General features: G+C 44.8%; 1 protein-coding gene across 3 annotated transcripts in view; it reads left to right on the top strand.

Moving 5' to 3' along the window:
- Rreb1 (ras responsive element binding protein 1) overlaps window positions 1-20,561 on the top strand; it is a 125,845-nt gene that overhangs the window by 64,388 nt on the left and 40,896 nt on the right. The window contains exons 3-6 of one of the 3 annotated variants that reach the window (NM_001107348.2): window positions 1,347-1,453; window positions 2,554-2,766; window positions 6,976-7,065; window positions 8,209-8,372. In NM_001107348.2, the coding sequence (NP_001100818.1) occupies window positions 2,596-2,766; window positions 6,976-7,065; window positions 8,209-8,372 (425 nt within the window). In that variant the 5' untranslated portion in view covers window positions 1,347-1,453; window positions 2,554-2,595. Of the gene's footprint in view, window positions 1-1,346; window positions 1,454-2,553; window positions 2,767-3,304; window positions 3,943-6,975; window positions 7,066-8,208; window positions 8,373-20,561 lie in introns of those variants that run through there. The other 2 variants (XM_006253814.5, XM_006253817.4) reach the window with 2 other exon arrangements.

The raw sequence follows: 20,561 nt of genomic DNA, 5'->3' as shown, positions 1-20,561 counted from the left end.
AGCTGTATAGATTGACCCAGTCTCAAGAAAAGACAAAGAAAGAAAAGGGTAGTGGTAAGACCAAAGATCAGCATCTAAACTTGGTATAAATTGGTAGAAAGATTTTTCTCTTTACCAACATAATAGAATTATAGTGACCATTTCTAGTTAACTATCTTAAGCTTTTCTGTACATTAAAAATACAGAGGAGAATGTTTAAAAGAGGTGGATTCATTTAGGAATAAAATGGGTGTTATGCATGCTGGTTGATTACAAGAATAAAATGGGTATTTTGCATGCTGGTTGATTACAGAAGGAAAGATAGCACACTTGTTACCATCCTAGTCAAAAAGAAGTGTGTATGCTCTTCTAGGTATACACTCCGGCTTCATGGTTTTCCTCTAAGTGAAGGAAGCATGCAGACACTTTTTAGTAATCTTAAACGGTCTGCTGGCATGAGCAGCGTTCACAGATAGGCAGCATTCAGGCTCGAGTTTCCTTTCTTTCCTTGGGGAGGCAGAGTAGGTCTACTCTCCCCTCCTGATGCCCCCCCCCCACTGGATCGCACTAACCTTCTAAAAGCCCCACTTCCAAGGATCACTCATTAGCCTATGAACTTGAGAATTAAGTTTCTAATGCCAACTTCTGAGGGAACGCATCAGATCATAACAGCATGAAACACATTTTTTTCTTTTGAGGGGAGGTTCAAGGGATTGAATATAAAGTCCTGTATGTGCCAAACAATTTCTCTATTCCTGAGTGACTCCCATAAAATTAATATTTTGGTTTAGGAAGAAAGTCAGTTTTGGTGTGGCTTAGGTTATTAATTTCCTTTTGGTCATTTGTTATCTATCTATCAGCTCGTATCTTCTAGATGTGACCTAATGTCTAGACTCTGAGCTCCTAAGAAATGAGGAGTGCAGTGGTTCAAATGAGGATCTGTGAAGAAATGGGGTACAGTATAAAGAATTTGGTGTGAAAGAGTAAATAACTGAAAATTCCTTGACTGTTGAGAGTATGTGAGGTGGTAGGGGACGTTAGGTTGAAAGCCCGCATCAAACGGTTTTACAAGAAAAGGATGACTTACTTTGTTCTTTTATTTCGTGAGTATAATGATCTGAGATCACAGCAAATAAATGGTCCCACGGTTTTCTTGCTAAGCAAAAAGATGAATCGGTTTCTTTTCCTTTTCTGAGATATGAGTTTCTATACATGGCCCAGCATAGCATTGAACTCAGATTCTCACACCCTGTGTCTGTGTCTGGGGTCAGAGGGTCAGAGACGTGCGCCATTTACTCCCAGCCAGTAGATCTGAGTCATTTTCCTTGATGAATTAACTAATCCAGTGTCCCCTGTTCATCTTCCAGTGTAAAGGAGTGGTACCGAGGGAAGCACAGGGCTCAGTAGAGCCATTTCCTACCCCATGTGGATGACAGCCGCAGCAAGGGACTATCACTTGGGGCAGAAAATGGAGGTAATTAGCAATGGGGACAGTTCTTTTATGATGGTGGCTTTTTTTTTTTTTTTTTTTTTTTTTTGGGAAACGGGCTATTTAATGCTGGTTTTCAATTTGGTGATGGTGACAGCAGCCTCAGTGTCTACAGAATTGGCATACACAACCTCTTAAAACTGCATGCAGTGAGAGGAAACCTGAAGTTTCCTATCAGCTTGTTCTCGAGTCTAGAACATTAATTAGAAGAAAGCAAGCACAGGGAATGTGGAAAATGCTGGCCAAACAGCAGCTGTTTGCTCTTGGAAAGGCTCAGGCCCCAAAGATTGGGGACAGCTTGGGTTAGGGAGATGGCACACTGGAGAACCTACACGCCGTGTAAGTGTGAGGATCAAAGTCTGCACGCCCAACACCCACATTAAAATACTAGGTGTGCAAGGTATGGAACACACACCCCACCCCACCCCGTAACCCATTGCTCAGGAGGCAGGGACATGATCCCTGGGCAGTGGGATTGGTAGACCAGCCAATCTGCAAGTTCTGGGTTCTGTGTGAAACATTTCTTTGTGCATGAGGTAGACAGCTATCAAGTAAACTAAACATATGCACACAGTTACCCACCAACATGCAAACACAAAGCATGCCACACAATACGTATTGGATAAAAAAGAAAGGGAAGAGGGATCTACCTCAGATGGCTTGAATTGTACTGGTGGTGTGCACTTAGAACAGAAATGGGTTACATCAATAGAAAAAAGCTTAAACTGCTTTGAAACTGGGTGTGGTGGCTCACACCTCCAATCTCAGCGCTTGGGATCCTGAAGCAGGAGGACTGGGGAGTTCTGTATCCATGGCTATATAGTGAGCTTGGTCAGCCAGGGCTACATAGCAAGCTCTTGTCTCAATAAACAAACTAATAATAATGACAATGATAACAACAACAACAATAATAATAATGGTAGTAATAATAATAATTTTGAGCTCTTCTGGGTATGGGTTGAACTAAGAAAAGGGTGTTGGACATTTCTGTCTCCCTTACCATGGTAGCCATGATTAATTAGCACCTCATGACTGTGATAAGCCTAAACTTGCTGACAAGAACATCTGTGATTTCTGTTTTTCAGTTCTATAGTGGAGACTTCTTAGAAGCATAAAACCCCGTCCCGATGACGTCAAATCCGCCCACTGGTTTAGAAGGCTCAGACCTGTCTTCCGTCAACACCATGATGTCAGCAGTAATGAGTATATCGAGTGTCACTGAGAATGGTGGGAGCCCCCAGGGCATCAAGTCCCCCATGAAGCCTCCAGGACCAAATCGCATTGGCAGAAGGAACCAGGTAAGGGTCTGTGGCTTGGGTGGTAGCAGCTAGTGGATTTTGTCTTGGAAGAATGTAGAGTAGACGTTCCCATGCTGCCTAAGAAGAAACCCTGGACACATTCTGAATTAAAGATATACCCAAACCCTGTCATCAACAGATATTTTCATGATTTATATCCGTGCATGGAGGAAATCTTTTAGGCCGTGGTATCTTTCAGGGAATGCACCCTTATTCTTTGCCCTGTGATTTGACTTAAGCGGAAGCTTATCTATAACAGAATGAGCGTGGCTGCCTCTGCTATGATTTCCTCTTAACATAGCTGATTTGTTTGTTGTTTGTTTTCTTTCTGAGCAAGCTCCTTGGGGGTGCGGGGGGATCTTCAAGTAAGTCCCGTCTGTTCAGGGTTCAGCTTTCTCTTTTGGCTTCAGAGAATCCCCATTAAGATCTGTCAACTGGAAAAGGCTTGTGTTCAGTTGGTTCACAGCGGTGCAAAGCCCCGAGTTCACGCCGTTTAATCCTCTTGAATTTCAATGGTCACAGGATCAGGACAGATTGGAGAGAGTAACTGCATCAACAGAAATTGGGAGGAATGAGTGTTGTTAGAAATGCCCCTGCCTTCTCTACTGGGAACAAGGCATTGTCAGTTAATGAACAAATGAGGCAGTTTTTAACAAGGTAGATAAGGGGACAAAGGGCAAATAATTCTCAGTTCCTCTCTGAAATCATATAGTGTAAAATGACTTCCCTGTTAGCTTCTTGTTAGTACAATGTAATCACACTGCCTTGCTTGGAGACAAGGCATCCTCCTCAGAGTGTCATCATGGACATCAAGGAGCCATCATGGACAGGAGGACAAACCAGTGGGGCTTTTGTGAACTAATGATTGTTCTTATGCAGACTTCTCTCTGAGAACATCTATGATGGACTTTGACAGATGCTCAGGTTTTTTAGCTCAGTGTGCCCTCTAGGAGGGGACAGCTGCTCCATGTTCCCCTCAGCGTGTAAGTGTGCATGTCTCTATTCTTCAACTGAAGCCTGAGGACTCAGCAGAGCTCAGGAGGGTTTTATAGGCTTGGCTCATTGATAACTCTCTCTCTCTCTCTTTCCCCTGCCTTCGTGTGCCTCTCTTCCTGTGGGTGCCTGAGAAAATACTCAGCCTGAGCACAGAAGGAACACTAGCCCTGGGAAGAAAAGGTTTATTTCCACTTTCATATGCCTGTCCGTCCATCTCTCCATCTGTCTCTCTGTCTCTCATTTAACATTAGACCTCAATTCTATTAGCTACCGTGCCAGGTGTCAAGCATTCAAGGATGACTAAGAAATGTGAGGTTATTCACTGTCTTCCTCATCCTCTGCTTTACCGAGAATGAATGGAACATGGGCAAGAACTTTTCCTTAAATAGCACAGCATGGCAAGCCCCAAGTCCAGGCTCTGTTTCCTTCCCAGAACAGAGACAGTTAGGGTCACTGAAGACAGCCACCATTCCATCCACCTCTGGATAGGGACTGAGGAAGTCAGTGAGTGAGCCACTTACCATCCACCCCTTTCTCCCTCAGGGATCTGACTTTCTGTTTAGAAGGGAGACCTAAGCCAGAAGTATCCTGCTAAATACAGCACTAAATTTAAGAAAACAAAACTCAGTGCCTAGACAGCTCAGGGTGTGAGGAAGTGGCCTCCTTACCTGACAACTGGACAGGGACAGTAAAAGGAGGGCGCCTTGGGAAAGGTCACATCCATGTGACCGACCAGAGCATTCCAGGGGAGATTAGCTGCAGCCGGATGCTGACAAGGGTGCCAGATTGTTTCATTATGGACCGGTTAGTTATCACATTAGCTGCTAATTTTATCTCTCAGCTCAGGAAGTTTGTTTCTCTCACCAGTGTAGCTATAATAACTGGGCTCGGAAGCCATTTGTGGGTTTTCCCATCTTCACGATGCGCCTTTGCCATTCTGGTCACCTTTAAAGTTAGTAAATCTGCTTCCACAGACCAGCACAGGTTTGTGAACTGACACTATGGCCTTCACGACAGCATTACCACCTTCAAGCTTGGCAGAGGTTAATGATCAACCCTAGAGTCAATATCAGTCAGCCCTGTGTACCTCCACACAATGTGCCTGGTGTCTACTTCAAGGTGACCACAAGATGATTTTATTAAAATATGTCTCCTCAAGTGACTGGCCACTTAGATGTCTAGAGGTTATTTTGAGACAAGGTCTCACTGTTTTACCAGACTAGCATGAAATTGTAGGCTCAAGCAATCCCTTGCCTCAGTCTTCTCAGCGACTAAAGCCAGTATCTGGCTGGATGACTTGATAAAAATACCTCCGAGCTTGACTTTTCCCTGGAGTCTTGACATGGCTATGAGGCATCCTCTTATTGTGCCTCTTGAGAGAACTAGACATGTCTGGATAACTGCCAGGTTTTTTTCTTTTTAATGTCTCTGGGATCTTCAACTTCCCTAGCATTTGAGAGAGAGAATGCTTGACTGGCCTAGTTCTCTGACCCACTTCCACAGCCAGAAAGGTGCTTAGACTGCGACTGGTTCTGGAGAGAGAGAGAGAGAGAAGGCAGGCACAAAGAAGACATCGTCACACATTCATCCATCTGGTTTACAGCGCCATATGTTTTCACTGTCTTTAGGATAACTTATTCTCATCACCTCACGAACATCACAAGGGTGTTGCTTTTCTTTGCCTCGGGGTCAGACTTTATACAGTATCATGGTTTGGGTGTGGGCTTTGAGCAGCTAGCTAGTCTGTGGATTAAGCTGGTGGCAATGCTTCATTGTTCTCTATGTGGAGCAAGTTCCTTGTCCCTCTGCATGCCCTCTGTAAGTTTCCTCTTCCAGAAAATGGGATCTATAACAAGTGGCCATCTCCTAGGGATTATGGAGGGGGGAAAAAAACCAAACCTGATGTTGCTATAAATTCACTGATCAACATGTGCTCAACACCTGGTGTTAACAGTGGAAAAGCAGAAACACAGTCAAATGAGTTCAGGTGCGAAGACATCTACTCAGAGATTCCCAAGACCAGAAAAGGATGTGGAGGTTAGCCAGAGCATCCAGCCACTCTTCCTCCCTGGTCTGACTTCATTTAGCACTAACATCTCCCCCAAATGCGTTCTCTTGGCTGGACTTGCCATAGTGTGAGCTCTGGATCAAGCTCTACAAAAGAGCTCCATGGAAGTGCTCACGACCATCTGGTCGAGCTATCACTGTCCTCTGGGGAGATTTTAAAACAAACAGGTCTCAGGTGTTCCGCCCAATCCTGGTCTAGCATGTTGAGAGTCTAGAAGTTTGTATAGTACTGAGCTCCTGGATGATCCTGCTGTTTTCAAAAGCCTGGTGACAGTATTCGAACATCCTAATTCCTGATAGCTGCCCAGGCAGGAGTACAGTTACAGTTAGGAACAGAGACAGGGACCCATGTCAAAACTCATGTCTGAGTTTTGTGTGAGTAAGGAGGTGATATTGGGCATTCCTTGTGATTGCCCGTGAATTACTTGTTAGGAGGAACATTTAACAAAGCGTCAGTGAAAGAAGTTAGCCTTTTTGTAGAAAGGTAAGAATATATTGCTTGAAGGAAGCTTGTCCTGTATGTTTAGAAGAAAAATAAAACGAGCCACCTAATCAAACAGTGAGCTGGATCTTTTGTCACCTCTTATGAAGTCTTCAGTCTCAGCTGTCATGCTGACTGGTTTTGATGAGGTCAGAGCTCTTCTCATTATTTATGGGCACCACCAAAAAGACACTAGCTTTATCTAAAGGCTTTCCTGTTGGATCTTGTGCCTCCCTTAAGTCTTGGAGGGTGGTTAAGACCTGTGGAGGCAGGTGGAAGGTAGAGGCAAGGGGATCGAGTTAAAGCCTGGGCTACTGAAAGGGTTTGAGGCCAGCTTGGGCTGCACGCCACAGTAACAGACAAGCAGACCACAAAAGACAATGGCTCTTGGAGCTCTGTATGAGTGACACACACCTAGTGCATCATGTACAGAGCACCATGGCACTGCCTCCTCTCCTCTTCCACCACTAATGTATTCTTAGCACAGTATGGCCAATGTTATCTTTCCCATTTATAAACAAGGGAACTGAGGACTGATTGGGGACTGACCTGCGCAAACACATGGACAGGCTCCAATATAATGATTGCAGCCGCTCAGACCCAGCTCAGACATGGGCTCAGTTCACTGTGATGGGCAACTCATCCTCTGTTTTAACCTTGTTTAGGAAACGAAAGAGGAGAAGTCTTCCTACAACTGTCCCCTATGTGAAAAGGTCTGCACTACCCAGCACCAGCTGACCATGCACATCCGTCAGGTTTGTGCTTACTTTGGTATTATTATTATCCACTAACAGGATGGGTTGATTTTAATTAAATTAAATTGTCTAACAAATAAAAAGCTATGTTTAAAATTTAGAGTTTTAGCAATCGGGTAGTTATGAAGTAGTTTTTGCATTGTCATGTTTCTATGATAGCCTAAGACAGAGCATGTTTTTCAAAGATAGTAAACATTCAGTTAACTGATCACTTATGTTGATATAATGCTTTTTATTGTTTGTTACAATATTGACTAAGCCTCATAATGAAAGATTATGGTGCCCCCGCCCCCCTTTCTGGTTCTGTCTATGTGTGTGGAAGGAGAACAATCACGGGGACCTTTACATATAATCTTACACCACGCTGGCTTTGAGCTTACTTTGTAGCCCTTCCGTCCTAGAACTCATAGCAGTCCTCTGCCTCAGCCTTCTTAGTGCTCATTTGCAGGCGTCTGTCACCACACCTGGCTTTTTCCCCATCAGTATTTCTTAACAGGGTCTTGCCACGTAGTCAGCTGGCTGCAGCCCAAAGTCCTCACGTCCATTCCCGCCCTTTATGTAAATGGTGCCAGTGCACTTCCTGCAGCCGAGGAGTTCCTGGAGTTGGGATCATTTCCCTTATCATAGGATGTATCCTTGTCCCCTTCTGGCATTGCTGGTTTATGACAGACTGCCGGTGACAGAACAGTGGGAAATGATGATGCATTAAAATCATGAGGCTGCTAATGACACTGAGTCACTAAGGAAACTTGGATGTGGATAGAAATGTTCTTCATGTTTCAGAAGCATGAACTCCCTCACAGGTTTCTGTTCTCGGACAACCAGTTTAAGCCTTCAAAGTGGAGGGGGGGCTGTGGCCTCCCAGTGTGAAAGTCCTATTTGCGTCACATACTGGCTGTAGAGTTAAGACTCCTTCTGCACAGAAGAGTTAATAATACATGCGTTTGTCTACCCCGTAAACCTGCAAAGACTAGCTCTGAGTTTTGCATTGGAATGGAAGATAATACAATGAAAAGAAAAGAAACTTGAGGGGTGGGGTGGGGGGTTGGGGGGTAGAGAAACTTCACTGGTCTATACCAGTCTCCACATCTGTATTTCTAATGTCATCTTCTCAATGACCACTGTACCGACTGCTTTCTGCAGCACAACACAGACACTGGAGGAGCTGACCACTCATGCAGCATCTGTGGGAAGTCGCTGAGCTCTGCCAGCTCCCTGGATCGTCACATGCTGGTGCACTCTGGCGAGAGGCCTTACAAGTGCACAGTGTGTGGCCAGTCGTTCACCACCAATGGCAACATGCACAGGTGGGTGCTGTCCTTCGCCTGGGTGGCTGGCCGCACCGCCGAGCCATTAGTAGACTTGCATAAAAGTTTTAGAGGTTCTTTGGGTTTTTTGTCTGTTTGTTTTCTATTTTCCATAGAGAAAAATCTGAGATCATTTTACTGACTCACTCACACCATCTCAGGGTATCAGAGGTATTGGCTAGGCTAATCCTTTGGCCCTTGGGTTCTTTGGGGTGGAACAGCATTATTTCCCCCCCTGTGCCACTTGGAGTTTACCTTTGTTAGAGAGGTAGACGTGAGCAGCTCATTACACACAAAAGCACCCCTAGGACAAAGAAACATCATGGAGTCAGCCTTTTGGTTTAAACTTGTCTTCATGTGCCTACCAGATCTGCCACAAAGATTTTCTTGGAGCGGGGATATCTGGAGCCTTTGAAGAGTTAAGTGGCCTGGTTCTGAAGCTTCAGAAAGGAGATAAAATAGGGTGTAAGAACATCTGATAAATGGCAGGAAGTGACTTCTGGGAGTGAGACAGCAAATAGAGGTGGATTTTCGCCGAGAGGAGAAGCAATGGGAGTATATTTTATGGAGGTAGCATGAGTTTCCAGTAGTTAGAGCAGGCTCAGCTCTTAAATGTTCTCTCCCTGTTTTTTAAATGCAAACATTCTAAGAACATTTCAGGCATGGAGAGGAGCCTCAAACTGTCACATTCTCTCAGTCAGTGACCCACCAGAATCCAAATCTCTTCTGGTGTTTGTAAATGTCTGGATCCAGTCCACTTAGTTGGTTTAGGATGAGGATTAGAAGGTCTGAGTTTGGCAAATAGTTGAGGCCCGTGGTAAGCACTCAGTAAATAGCACCTGCTGTTGTCTGGTGTCTAAGTAATCTACCACTGGGGAATCTCTTGTCTAAGCTTCCAGGAGTGAGGTAGGCCTCGTGAAAGGCCTCTGTATAACTGTCCCACCATACCTCCACCCCTGCTGCACTTGGGCATCAAAGCAGGAAGGGCACCCTTGTGTGTTTAATACCTACTCTGTTTTGCAATGTCATTTTACAGTAACACATTATTTTATACTGTAGCTTTTTGCTGGTTACCACTGTGTTGGCAGTTGACGTCACTGGCCTCTGTCTAAACCCGTTCCTGTTGTTATCCTGCCTCCTCCGTCCATCTCACTTGCTATTCTCTGGATACCACCTGCTGCTCTCTTAGATGATTTCTCCATCTTCTCCTGCGTAGGCAGCTTCACATTGGCACATGGCTATTTTGGCCTCCATGCTTGTGGCTGGCGTTCTCCATTGTACATCTCTGATCCCGACCCTAGTTTTCTGATTTGAAAACTTCTCATTTTGAGATCATGCCTGTGATTAAATCTTATCAGGTATAGTTGATATTTTTGACAAGGGATGTGTCTGGCAATGCATCAGGGAAACTGCCCTCTGTGTCACTGTGTTTGATGTCTTTTCATCTACACAAACAGAGGTCAGGAAGTACCAAGGGAGTTTCATTCTATTGTTAGACTTAAATTTATGGTCCATTTTGTGTATATGTAGCCTATTTTTCTTTTCTGCATTGAGTTATCTTGTCACCCTTGTAGAAATTCATAGGTCAGCTTTTCATTCTAATCCATTGATCTCTATACCTAGCCTAAGACCATTATCACAGTGTGTTGCTTATTTTGACTTTTTAAATGAGTCTTCAATAAGGAAGTGCAGGTCTTTCAACTAAAACCCTTTTCCAAAAAATATTTTTGAATTGTTTTTGTTTGTTTTGAGACAGGGTCTCACTATGTAGCCTTGGCTGGCCTGGAACTCTAGACCAGGCTGGCCTCAAACTCATATAATCTACCTGCTTCTGGGTACCTTAATGTCTGGATTCAGACTTGTTTTGATTAATCTGATTTGTTCGCATTTCTATCTGGATAACTTGGTTTTGTTTGTTTTCTCATTTTGAGGTGTACTGGGGCCTCAGATATGCTGGGTAAGTTACTGAGGTGTATCTCCCCCATATGGAATTTAGGGACATATGGTCAACTTTTTTCAGAAAGAGCAGCAACAATTATTGCAGGGATGCATTCAGCCTGTGAGTCAGTTTTGGTCTATTTCCACCTTTCTGGTTGTTTTTCTTCATAAGTAGGGATCAAACCCTAGGGTCCATCGCTGAGCTCCATTCCAGCACTGGTACTGCCGCCTTCTACAACTGGTCCTGCTTCCTGCAACCTTTCTAGACTTCCTTCTGAGTCCTTGGAGTTGTTTAATAGATTCCTTACGATTTTCCACTCCCAAGGTTATGGAATTTACTGTAGAGATGGCTTTGTTCTTTCCATTCTGGGCATCACTAATTTCCTGTCTTATCTTTTGGGGTGCACCAGACTCTTAGTGTACTTCCAAGTGGAAGTGAAGTGTGTAGACATTATTCTTTTCTCTGTGTTAGGAAGAAAGCATTCCCACTGAAGCCCTGCTCCATCCATTTTGATGCTTGTCATGGGTCTGTTGTGTTAAGTGAAATTTACCAGCTGAAGGAAGTTCATCTCTGTTCCACTTCTGAGCCTTAGATTTTGTTGATGAATTTTGTCTGCATCTGTGTTTGTTTTCTGCCGTTCAATCCTGTCCTGTTCTATAGGTCGAATGAGCCTCTTGGGCTATGAGCATCTCTAATTTTGACGGATTTGGTTGACTGCTCTTTTGTTAAAGGGTTAGGGCTCTGCTCATAATCGATGCCAGTGAGTGGTTTTCTTGTGCCGTGTGCTTTTCATGTCAGACCTGCTATCAGAAAATGAACTGAGAAACACTTTGGAAAGTGCTCTGACAAGTTGGATTTTGTTGTTGTTGTTTGTTTGTTTGTTTGTTTGTTTGTTTTTGTAAGTTCATTGGTGACCACACCTGAGTTTTTCTTTTTGTGCATTTTTTTTCAGATTAGCAGCGAACCTCCTAAGTTGTTATAAGTCTGTTCATATTTCCTGTTTCTTTCTGAGTTAGCTACATTCTTGAGTAATTCTGACCATTTCATCTAGGTAGTCAAAGTATATGCCACACAGGCTTCCCTTGTGATGTTTTTATTCTGTGAGGTCCAAAACTTTGATACATGTTTGTGTGTGCGCCCGGCATGAGTTTATGTGCACCATGTTTATGCAGTAGCCTGTAGGGGCCAGGAGGAGTTTGGATCCCCGAGGAGCTGTAGTAGCAGGCACCAGTGAGCCAGTATATATGTAGACGCTGAGAACTGGACCTGGAGTCCTGCAAGAGCAGCAGGCACCCAGAACCCAGAGCCATCTCTCCAGCCCGAGTTCTGTTGATAGGAGAGCCAGCTTTTCCTTTGCTCACTTTCCCTCTTTATTGTTACTCTCTATTTCCACAGTTTTTATTGTTGTTGTTTTTTTTTGCTTTTTTGACCTGAGCATTATTTCACCCTTCCTATAAGGATCTTCAGGCGCTGGTTCTCCTTTTTCAGGTGTTGTCAAGTATAGGATTAGCTTGTGGACCTGAAGATAGTTTTAATACAGAGAATAATAACTGCATTTCCATACTTTTGGGGCATGCAAGATAGGGACTCTTGCTGTCCTAGACTTGTGTAGGGTATAGGGTAAGCTGGCCTTGAACTCACAAAGATGGGACTGTCTCTGCCTAGGATTGAAGGTGTATGCCACCACCGTCAGGTGGATACATAAGTTTTGTATGCTATATTTTCTTTACCGTTTACCTCCATATATTTTCTAATTTATCTCATGGTTTCTTCTTTGGTACCTAGGAATATGCTGTCCTAGCCTACAGATATGTCTTCCCAGATTTCTCCCTATTACTGATTTAAGGTCATAATTCTACATTTATTTTGTCTTGTAAATGATTGGTTAAAAGAATATTTGAGTTTTGCTAATCAATCACAAAGCCATTTCCACCTTCATTTGTTGGCAGAGTTGTACTTTTGAGGGAAAATTATAAAAGTGTGAAAACAGTCACAGAAAGTTAGAGGTGTTTGCCTGGGAGGATCTATTCCAGGATCCGAGACTTTGAGCTGGGACCTCCCCTGAGCACACACTGCGTCGATGGGAGCCACAGCTGCCCTGGGATGTGTAGGAGTTAGAACAGGGTTGATACTGACGTTCTGGTAACCATGGCCAGAAGGAAGCAATCAACCGAGAATTTGATGTTTGAGACCAGAGTGCTTTTCCGTATTTCCCTGCTGTTTGGTCCCGAGGCCTTTGGCACCCACTAGGGTTGAGTAGCACCAGAAGCTCCTTTGTGGTGTTCCCAGGGTGGGCACTGAGACAGACTGCAGAGGACTGACTGCACAGGGGCCTCCTGGGCCCCGGGACTCCATCTAAGTGTCTCAGCTCTATCTTGGTCTCAGCTTTTGCTTTGAGACAGGGTCTGGCTGTCAACAAAGCCAGGCTCGAACTAATTTCTTCTGATTTAGCCTCTCAGGTTACAGGTTGTCAGTGTGAGCCGCCATACCGACACCTGCGTTTATGACTGGCCATAAGCAGTTTCCCTTGATGTGACCATATGATTTGATTATCAATCTCTCTCCTGATGAGCACAAATTATCTGTAATCTCTGATGGGGCCTGATTTCCCTTGGGGGGATTTTCTATATTTCAGCTTTTTTCGGTGTCAGCTGAAGTCATGACATGTACTTAGGAAACTTTTTAATGTGGAAAGGAGCCAGTGTCACTGAGGACCCTTCCTTTGCTTCCTGCTCTGAAGGCTGTCTAATGTGCCTCCAAGCATGCACACAGGCCTTGCAGGTGAACTCTGACCTTCCAGTGGTTACCTTGTGAGACAGGGCTAGGCTCCATTCCAGGATTGTTTTGTTGCTAACACCCAGAGGGGCATGGCAAACCTCACAAAGGATCCAGGGCTCAGGGTATTCTTAGCGGATATTGAGGTGCCTTTAATGGAAGACTTCTCTTTGGTCACTAGCTGTGTTATGAATGTGTTGCTTGTCCTTGTTTTTAAAAGGCTGCCCAGCCCTTTTGCTGTAAGATTGTTACATTAGGAAAATAAACACACTGAGCCAGCACACTGACAGACAGTTCTGGGTAGTCACACTGACAGTTCTGGGTAGTCACACTGATAGTTTTGGGTAGCCACACTGACAGACAGTTCTGGGTACTCACACTGACAATTCTGGGTAGTCACACTGACAGTTCTGGGTAGTCACACTGACAGTTCTGGGTAGTCACACTGACAGACAGTTCTGGGCAGTCACACTGACAGACAGTTCTGGGTACTCACACTGACAGACAGTTCTGGGTACTCACACTGACAGTTCTGGGCAGTCACACTGACAGACAGTTCTGGGCACTCACACTGACAGACAGTTCTGGGCACTCACACTGACAGACAGTTCTGGGTACTCACACTGACAGTTCTGGGTAGTCACACTGACAGACAGTTCTGGGCAGTCACACTGACAGACAGTTCTGGGTACTCACACTGACAGATAGTTCTGGGTACTCACACTGACAGACAGTTCTGGGTACTCACACTGACAGACAGTTCTGGGTAGTCACACTGACAGACAGTTCTGGGTAGTCACACTGACAGACAGTTCTGGGTAGTCACACTGACAGACAGTTCTGGGTAGTCACACTGACAGTTGCTTCTCAGCAGCCATAGAGCTTGCATTTCTTACACTTTAATTACACTGAGCAAATTTACGTGGTGTTTTGTTTTGTATATGAATGTGAGTCGGCTACTCATTGAAGTATGCTGCTATCCAGGACTTCAGGGCTGGATAGCAGCATACATACCACCTTCCTGGCTCAGCCTCCCAGGTACTAAGATTAACTACATATGCATAGCTGGACACCCAACACATCGTGCTGAAACTAAAGGGTAGATAAGGACATTTTGAGAAAGTCTAGTTAAGAGAGTTTTTGAATAAAGTATTGTTATATGTTGTTCCTGTTCTGTATGTAAGTTCTCATGTTGTTTATGTTTGGAAGTATGTGTTTGTGTGTTGGGGGAGGGGATGCTTATATTTATAATTTTTTTATATTTTTATTTTTTTTATATCCCAAAGTATTTTCATATAAGCTGGCGGAGGCCAGAGATTGTCAGGTACCTTCTAAAGTACCTGACTTGCTCTTACCTTACTTTTTAAAACAGGTTTCAGTCAACCTGGAGCTCACCAATCCCACTAGGCTATGTGGCCCTGCCAGTGAGCTCCAGGCATCTGCCTGGCCCGGCCTCCTCTGCACTGGCACTGCCCGCGTATGCTGCCAGACTTGGCTCTTTCTGTGGATGCTGGGGACCCAAACTCAGGTCCTGTTACTGGTCCAGCAAACAGTTACCAACAAACCTTCTCCCCAGCCCCCTAGAAATACCCTATTCCAAACCCATAGCTTGGTTTGTGAGTCTTCCATCGAGTACAGAGAATAATTCACAGAGCCATCACTAATGCTCCAGCCTCTGATTTTTCCCAAACTCTTTATCAGATGTTCTCATGTTGAAAATCTGGATTAAACAGTGCATGCCTTCCAAATCAAACTTGGGAAACCAAGCCAGAACACACCCTCCAGGTGAAGCTAATGTAGGGGAAAGGGCACCAAGCGCTGCAACTTGCAAAAGTTGTTCCAGAAAAGCCTTCAGTTGCAGAGCCGTGAGGAAAATGAAGGACTTCGCTTTAGCCACTAGCTGTTTTGTGAATGTGTTGGTTATCCTTGTTTTTTAAGACTGTTCAGTCCTTTACCTGTAAGATTGTTACATTAATACATAAACACAGTGGGCCAGCACACTGACAGTTATGGGTAGTCTCTTGAGAGAGAAGATGTGGACAGACCTTGTTTGAAATGTATATAAAATGGGTTCTTTTTTTAAAAATCGTTAAAGTAAAGCCCTGCAGGCTATGATTTGCCTTTGCAGAATGGGAAACTCAATCCTGTTTTACTCCTCGTTTCCCATACTTTCCGCTATAATATCTTAATTAGGCTTAAAGAGATGCTGAAGACCCTGGCGAGTGCTCTCAGGACAGTCTCCTCCGTTTACTCTGAAGACAGGGATGTCTTCTCATTTGACAATCTTAGAAGGGTGAAAAGGGACGTCTCAGAGCATCCTCTAGTTGCCATGAACTGAGGCTTATGTGTTCCCATTATACTTGACGAAAACCTGAGCTACACAGAAATGTGACCTAGTCCGTGGTAAACGAGACCACAGAGGCTCTGGATCTAGCATGCTTCTCTCCTCTGCTTGCGCTAAGCCTGCCGACGCCATGCACAGCCATACCGGGCAACTGGAATAGGGGTCAACACTAAGCAAGAAAAGGAGTGGAGGGCAGACTGTGTCTACAAGAGGACAGTCACCTCTTTACTCTCCATCCCCAACCAAGAGGAAGACCCCTGTGAAATTCTCCCATAGTTATATCCGGTTTCTTAGGACACCCTGTAACAGGTCCTGATATTTGCTGCCCTCAAGTGTGGAGGAAATCTTGCAAAAGTTCAGCCAGTCCCATCTCAAAATTACCAAGTTCCTCTGTGGGAAGGAAGGTATCAGGCAAGAAATTAGTTCCAGGACAAAGACCTGTTGGTCATTCAGCCAAGAACAGATTGTAAAGTCTTGTTTCCCTATAAATATCCCCTGCCTGTTCTTGTTTGTTTGAGATATGGTTTTGCTTTGCCATCCAGGCTGGCCCCAAACAATCTAGGCTCTAGTTATTCCTCCAACTTACCCTCCTAAGGAGCTAGAACCATAGGCACCTGGCCTTATCTTACATTCAGGGCTCTACTAAGGCTTTGAAGGATTTCATGTAAGTGAGGTCTTAATTATGTATATACAAGCACATATTAGCAGCACTGAATATATGTAAATGCATACATATCACACACATGTGGCTGTGTGTATATGTGTGTATGTGTGTGTGTATATGTGTGTATATATGTGTGTGTGCGCATATTCAGTCCTGCAGTCTCTTCTGCACGACACGCAGAGTTGCAAAAAGAAGAAACCAGCCCTGTGCCCTTTAACATGGGGCACCAGACTCTATTCTCAGAGCCTACGTGTGAATCAGCGCTTTGCAGGGGAGCTAAGTGCTAGATGCCTGTGTCTCCATCTGGAATTGTGCAAATCCCCACTGCCATCCTCATGCATCTTTCCTGCTTATTCTGTAATATGTGTGTATTTAGAGTGGGGTGTGGATTTGCATTGAGCTCTTATGTGATCCTCTGTGGCTCCTTTCAGCGCTTTGACTTTGTGTTTTAGAAATCTGCAAGTTGTAGAACACTACTGTTATTCTCTGGAAAACAGTAGGCGAGCGTGGCCTATCGCTGATTTTAATATTCAAGTAAGATAAAAGAATACATCAAACAGAATGCTAGCGCCTGTCAATCGAGTCTCTTTGAGTATGAGTTTAGAGATTGTGTTTTCTCTTTCACTGTGGTTTTTCCTTCTCTAATATACTTTTAAAAGGATCACTACAATTTTATTTTGGAGAGAATAACTTAAAAGTGTACTTGTGACTGGTGCTTATTTTTTATTTCTTTCTGAAAGGCCAGTTGGAGTTCAGTTAGTTCCGAAGGGAGGGAAAGAGCTCATAAAACTGTCCGTGCACGGGTGTTAAATAGCCGTCAGGCCTCTTCTCTTAGTGCCGCTTCTCAAATTCATGATTTGGTTCGTAATCCTTTATCACTTGGCTGGCTGGATGCTAATATTTTTTAACAACCTTTCTTCTGTTCTGGCCGTAGGAATGTTTATCTATTCATCTTCTTTTGGAAATGAAGTAAATACCAAAGTTTTCTCTGAAATACAGGCAGTATGATTTTCTGACATATTTTCTTAAACTATTTCAAAAGCTTAATCATACTGGGTGAAACTAGTGGAAGGCGTCAAAACCCAGAGCATCATGCTTGCCCACACTTGAACGGCCCAGTGGTTATGCGAGCTGAGAACTAGGTCACACAGCAGGCAAGGGAGGGTAGGTATGCTGGGAGCAGGATGAGAAATGGAGAGTCTTTCATGGTCCCTTCTGCTGTGTCATGCGCACAGACCATGGGTGTGTGTCCTGTTCAGTTTTATAACACAAAATTAGCAAGAAGTAAGATTCTGGTTTCTAGCTCTGGATCACAGATGAGCCCTGCAAGTACGCTGGCTGCACTTCCCTAGGCTTTCTACCTCACAGCTTTCTACCTTTGTTTAAATATCCAGCCTGTCCAACCTGTTTGGGTTGTGCAAGCTGGTGCTAGCAAACACTGAAGCGTGCCCACTCGGCAGCGTTTTTCTGATTTGTTAAGGAAGACAGCATCTATTCCCCTCACCCCCTCCAGTGAGGAAAGCAGCAGGGAAACCTTTGCTTGTGTGTTCGTGGCTTGGGATCACCATCTCTCCTTTGGTGCCTGTCCCCGCTCCCCCGGGCCTCCCGTGAACTGGCCTTCAGTGGGGATTTTCTATGTTCTTGGGTCAGATTCTGTTTCATAATGGGCTCAGAGAGTGTCAGCAGTTCATTCTTAGGTTCCGTGTTTATGTAACCCAGCTCACTGGAGGAAGCTGCTGCCAGTTCTTCAGGTGAGAAGCTGAGGGCCAAGATTACAACCTGCTCTTCTGAGCCCCCTCCCTCCTCCTGTTGCTGAATTAGAGGGCTCTCCCCTCAAAGCACAGCATTTGATGGTGTTGCCTGTAGAGAGCAGAGGCCATCTGTGCCGCACACCTGCCTCATTTAAGATAAAAGGCGGCTGTGAGGGCCGCAGTCACAGAGTAAGTCTACCTCATGGCTTTGTTGGGTAATGATTCTCTGAGCTCATTTGTCCTCCTTCTCCTGTCCAGATTCCTCTTCCTTCCTCAGTTTCTCATAGTCCTGAAGGAGACTAGGTATCTCCAGTTGGTGGAGACCTCTTTCTGCTAATGTGCTCCTTCCCCTCCACCCACAATTGTGCCCTCCATTTTTTTTTTTTCTTGTTGGTCATGAGGTGACCAACTTAAGTATTTCTTGTTCCTCTTCTGGAAGGGCTCGGGAGTGGCAAACATTGATTCACTGTTGGCTTACTATGAAGATGGTTATCTTTTCCTCCTCCACAAAAGGAAGATGAGTGAATGGGGAGGTTCTGACATCTCTCAGAAACCTGGGAAGAGCCTCCTGCCAGGTTGAAGTGACAAATGGTCTCAGTGACTTGAGCATTCCATTCTACCATGAAACGTGGGTTTGGGCTCCGTTTGACAGTTAGTTTAGCCCTTGCGGCAGACAGACTTTCTCTGTGGTGAAGCTGGCAGTGACTTCCCACACAGAGGTAATGGCTCTGAGCCAATGAGGCCACTTTGAGAGTAGTGACTTCATTTGGGGCCCCATCACCTGAGATTCATTTTCAAGACTAGGCTGCCTATGGGTGTGTACTTTGGACTGCAGATGATAAGGGGGGTTTAAGGAAAATGAGTTAGTTTAGAAGAAATTGCCTGAAACAGAGAGCGTCAGGTGGAAATTGGTGAATAAAGTTGAGCCTCTAGTGTCTTTGTTTTTCAAGACTAAGTTTTGGGTTTTGCTTGCTTGCTTGCTTGCTTGCTTGCTTGCTTGCTTGCTTGCTTGCTTGCTTGTTTCTGAGGCAAGGTTTATCTCCCAGGGTAGCCTTAAACTCTTGGCCTCAGCGTCCCTGGAAGCTAGAACAGGCGTTGACTCCAACTGGCCAAGTAATTTTATAAACAAGTGCAGACATAATGTACACAAAAGGTAGTAACTGAGAGCTTACTGTAGGAAACACATACAGGCAGTGGGGTAAAGGGAAGTAGATGGAGTCAAAGGTCTGACTGTTAGAATGGTGTCTAGAGGAAAGATTGAAGTGATAGGCCCGTCTGCCCTCTTGGTTATGAGTCAGGACAGCAAGAGAGCTAGCTGTTACAGTACGACAGTGACAGAGCTATGCTTTCTAAGGAGACAGATGACAGCCAGAGGATGCCATCCACCTCTCTTAAAGCCACATCAAGAAGGGGAAGGATGTGAGAGCCAAAGTCATTTGTGTCCCCAAAGGATAACTGGAACATGAAGGGGAAAAAAACACACCTCAAGCTCATTTCTTCAGTGAAGAAGTGTTTGTTCTGGGCCTTACACGGGACCAAGACAGAAAAGAAATTGTCAGTCAGTGGATAGATGAGAATGCCTTTTCTAAACTCTGGAAGAAACATGACACAGGAGACCAGAAATAGTGGTCCAGCCTGCCGGGAGGAGACTCCCAATTTAGGAGGAGAGATTGGTGACAACATAGCTCCCAGAACATTAATAAGGAATGTGGAAACACTGCAGGCCTACTCTGAAGTAAGATTCCCTCTCCTAAGTAACATGGATCTTTCCTTTTAGACTGGTGCCATCCGAATACCCACTACTCTGGGGTCACGTTCCCTGAGAACTGTGGGGAAACTGAGTCTCAGGAAAGCAGTCTGTGACCGTGAAGATGTGGTCTCTCCAGGTGGCTCCTAAGCAGGGGACATTGGAACGACTACAGTTCCATTGTTAGGACTTAGGGTCAGAATTTCACTTTGTTAAAGCCTCTATGGGACTCCATTGTCCTATGAGTGGACATGGACTCTACCTGGACAGTGGGTTCATTATGTGTAGAGCATTTTACCTGAGCATCAGAAAGCCCTAGAAGCAGCCAGCCAAAACATCCCCACAGAGATCCTGCAGACAGAAAAAAGGTTTTTGCCTCATGCCCTGCTGACTCCTAGACGTTTCTGAGAATGCTGGTGTTGGGTCAGCACAGTGGCTTATACATCATCAAATTTTCCTCCACACCCTGGCATGGCTGATGTGACCTGCCTTCTAGACAAGCATGACTGAACATGAACAACGCCTTCTAGTAAGGAGGTAGCCTTGCCATAACAGGTGGGGCACACTGAGACGTCTTCCCATTCCTCTCCCAGCTGGCTTCTACTCTGTCTTCATGGTCCATCCCCCTCTCCGGTGCCCAGAACTTGACTGACATCGCAAGCATCACTCGCAGCATTCCTCCCTAAACTCCTTCTCTAGGCATTTGTTACAAAAACAAACACAAATCTTTGTAGAGACATGTTTCTCTACAGTCAGAAGTGTAGGCTGAGATGCTCCTTAGATCCAGTCACTTGGCTTATCACAAGGCACTGTGCGGAGGGCAAGAGAAGCTGGCACCTGGTAGATGGGACCTTTCTCTCAGCAGGTTGCCAGAAACCTGTTTGAACCAGTTAACTTGAGTAGTGTAGCGTTGACTCTGTAGTGATGGGGTGACCTTTCTTGTAGTGTCATTTACTCAGAATATCAAAT

This window comes from Rattus norvegicus, chromosome 17, assembly GCF_036323735.1.
Source record: "Rattus norvegicus strain BN/NHsdMcwi chromosome 17, GRCr8, whole genome shotgun sequence".
Classification (NCBI taxonomy): domain Eukaryota; kingdom Metazoa; phylum Chordata; class Mammalia; order Rodentia; family Muridae; genus Rattus; species Rattus norvegicus.
Note: the sequence above shows the minus strand (reverse complement) of the source record. Positions and strands in the feature narration are given on the sequence as shown.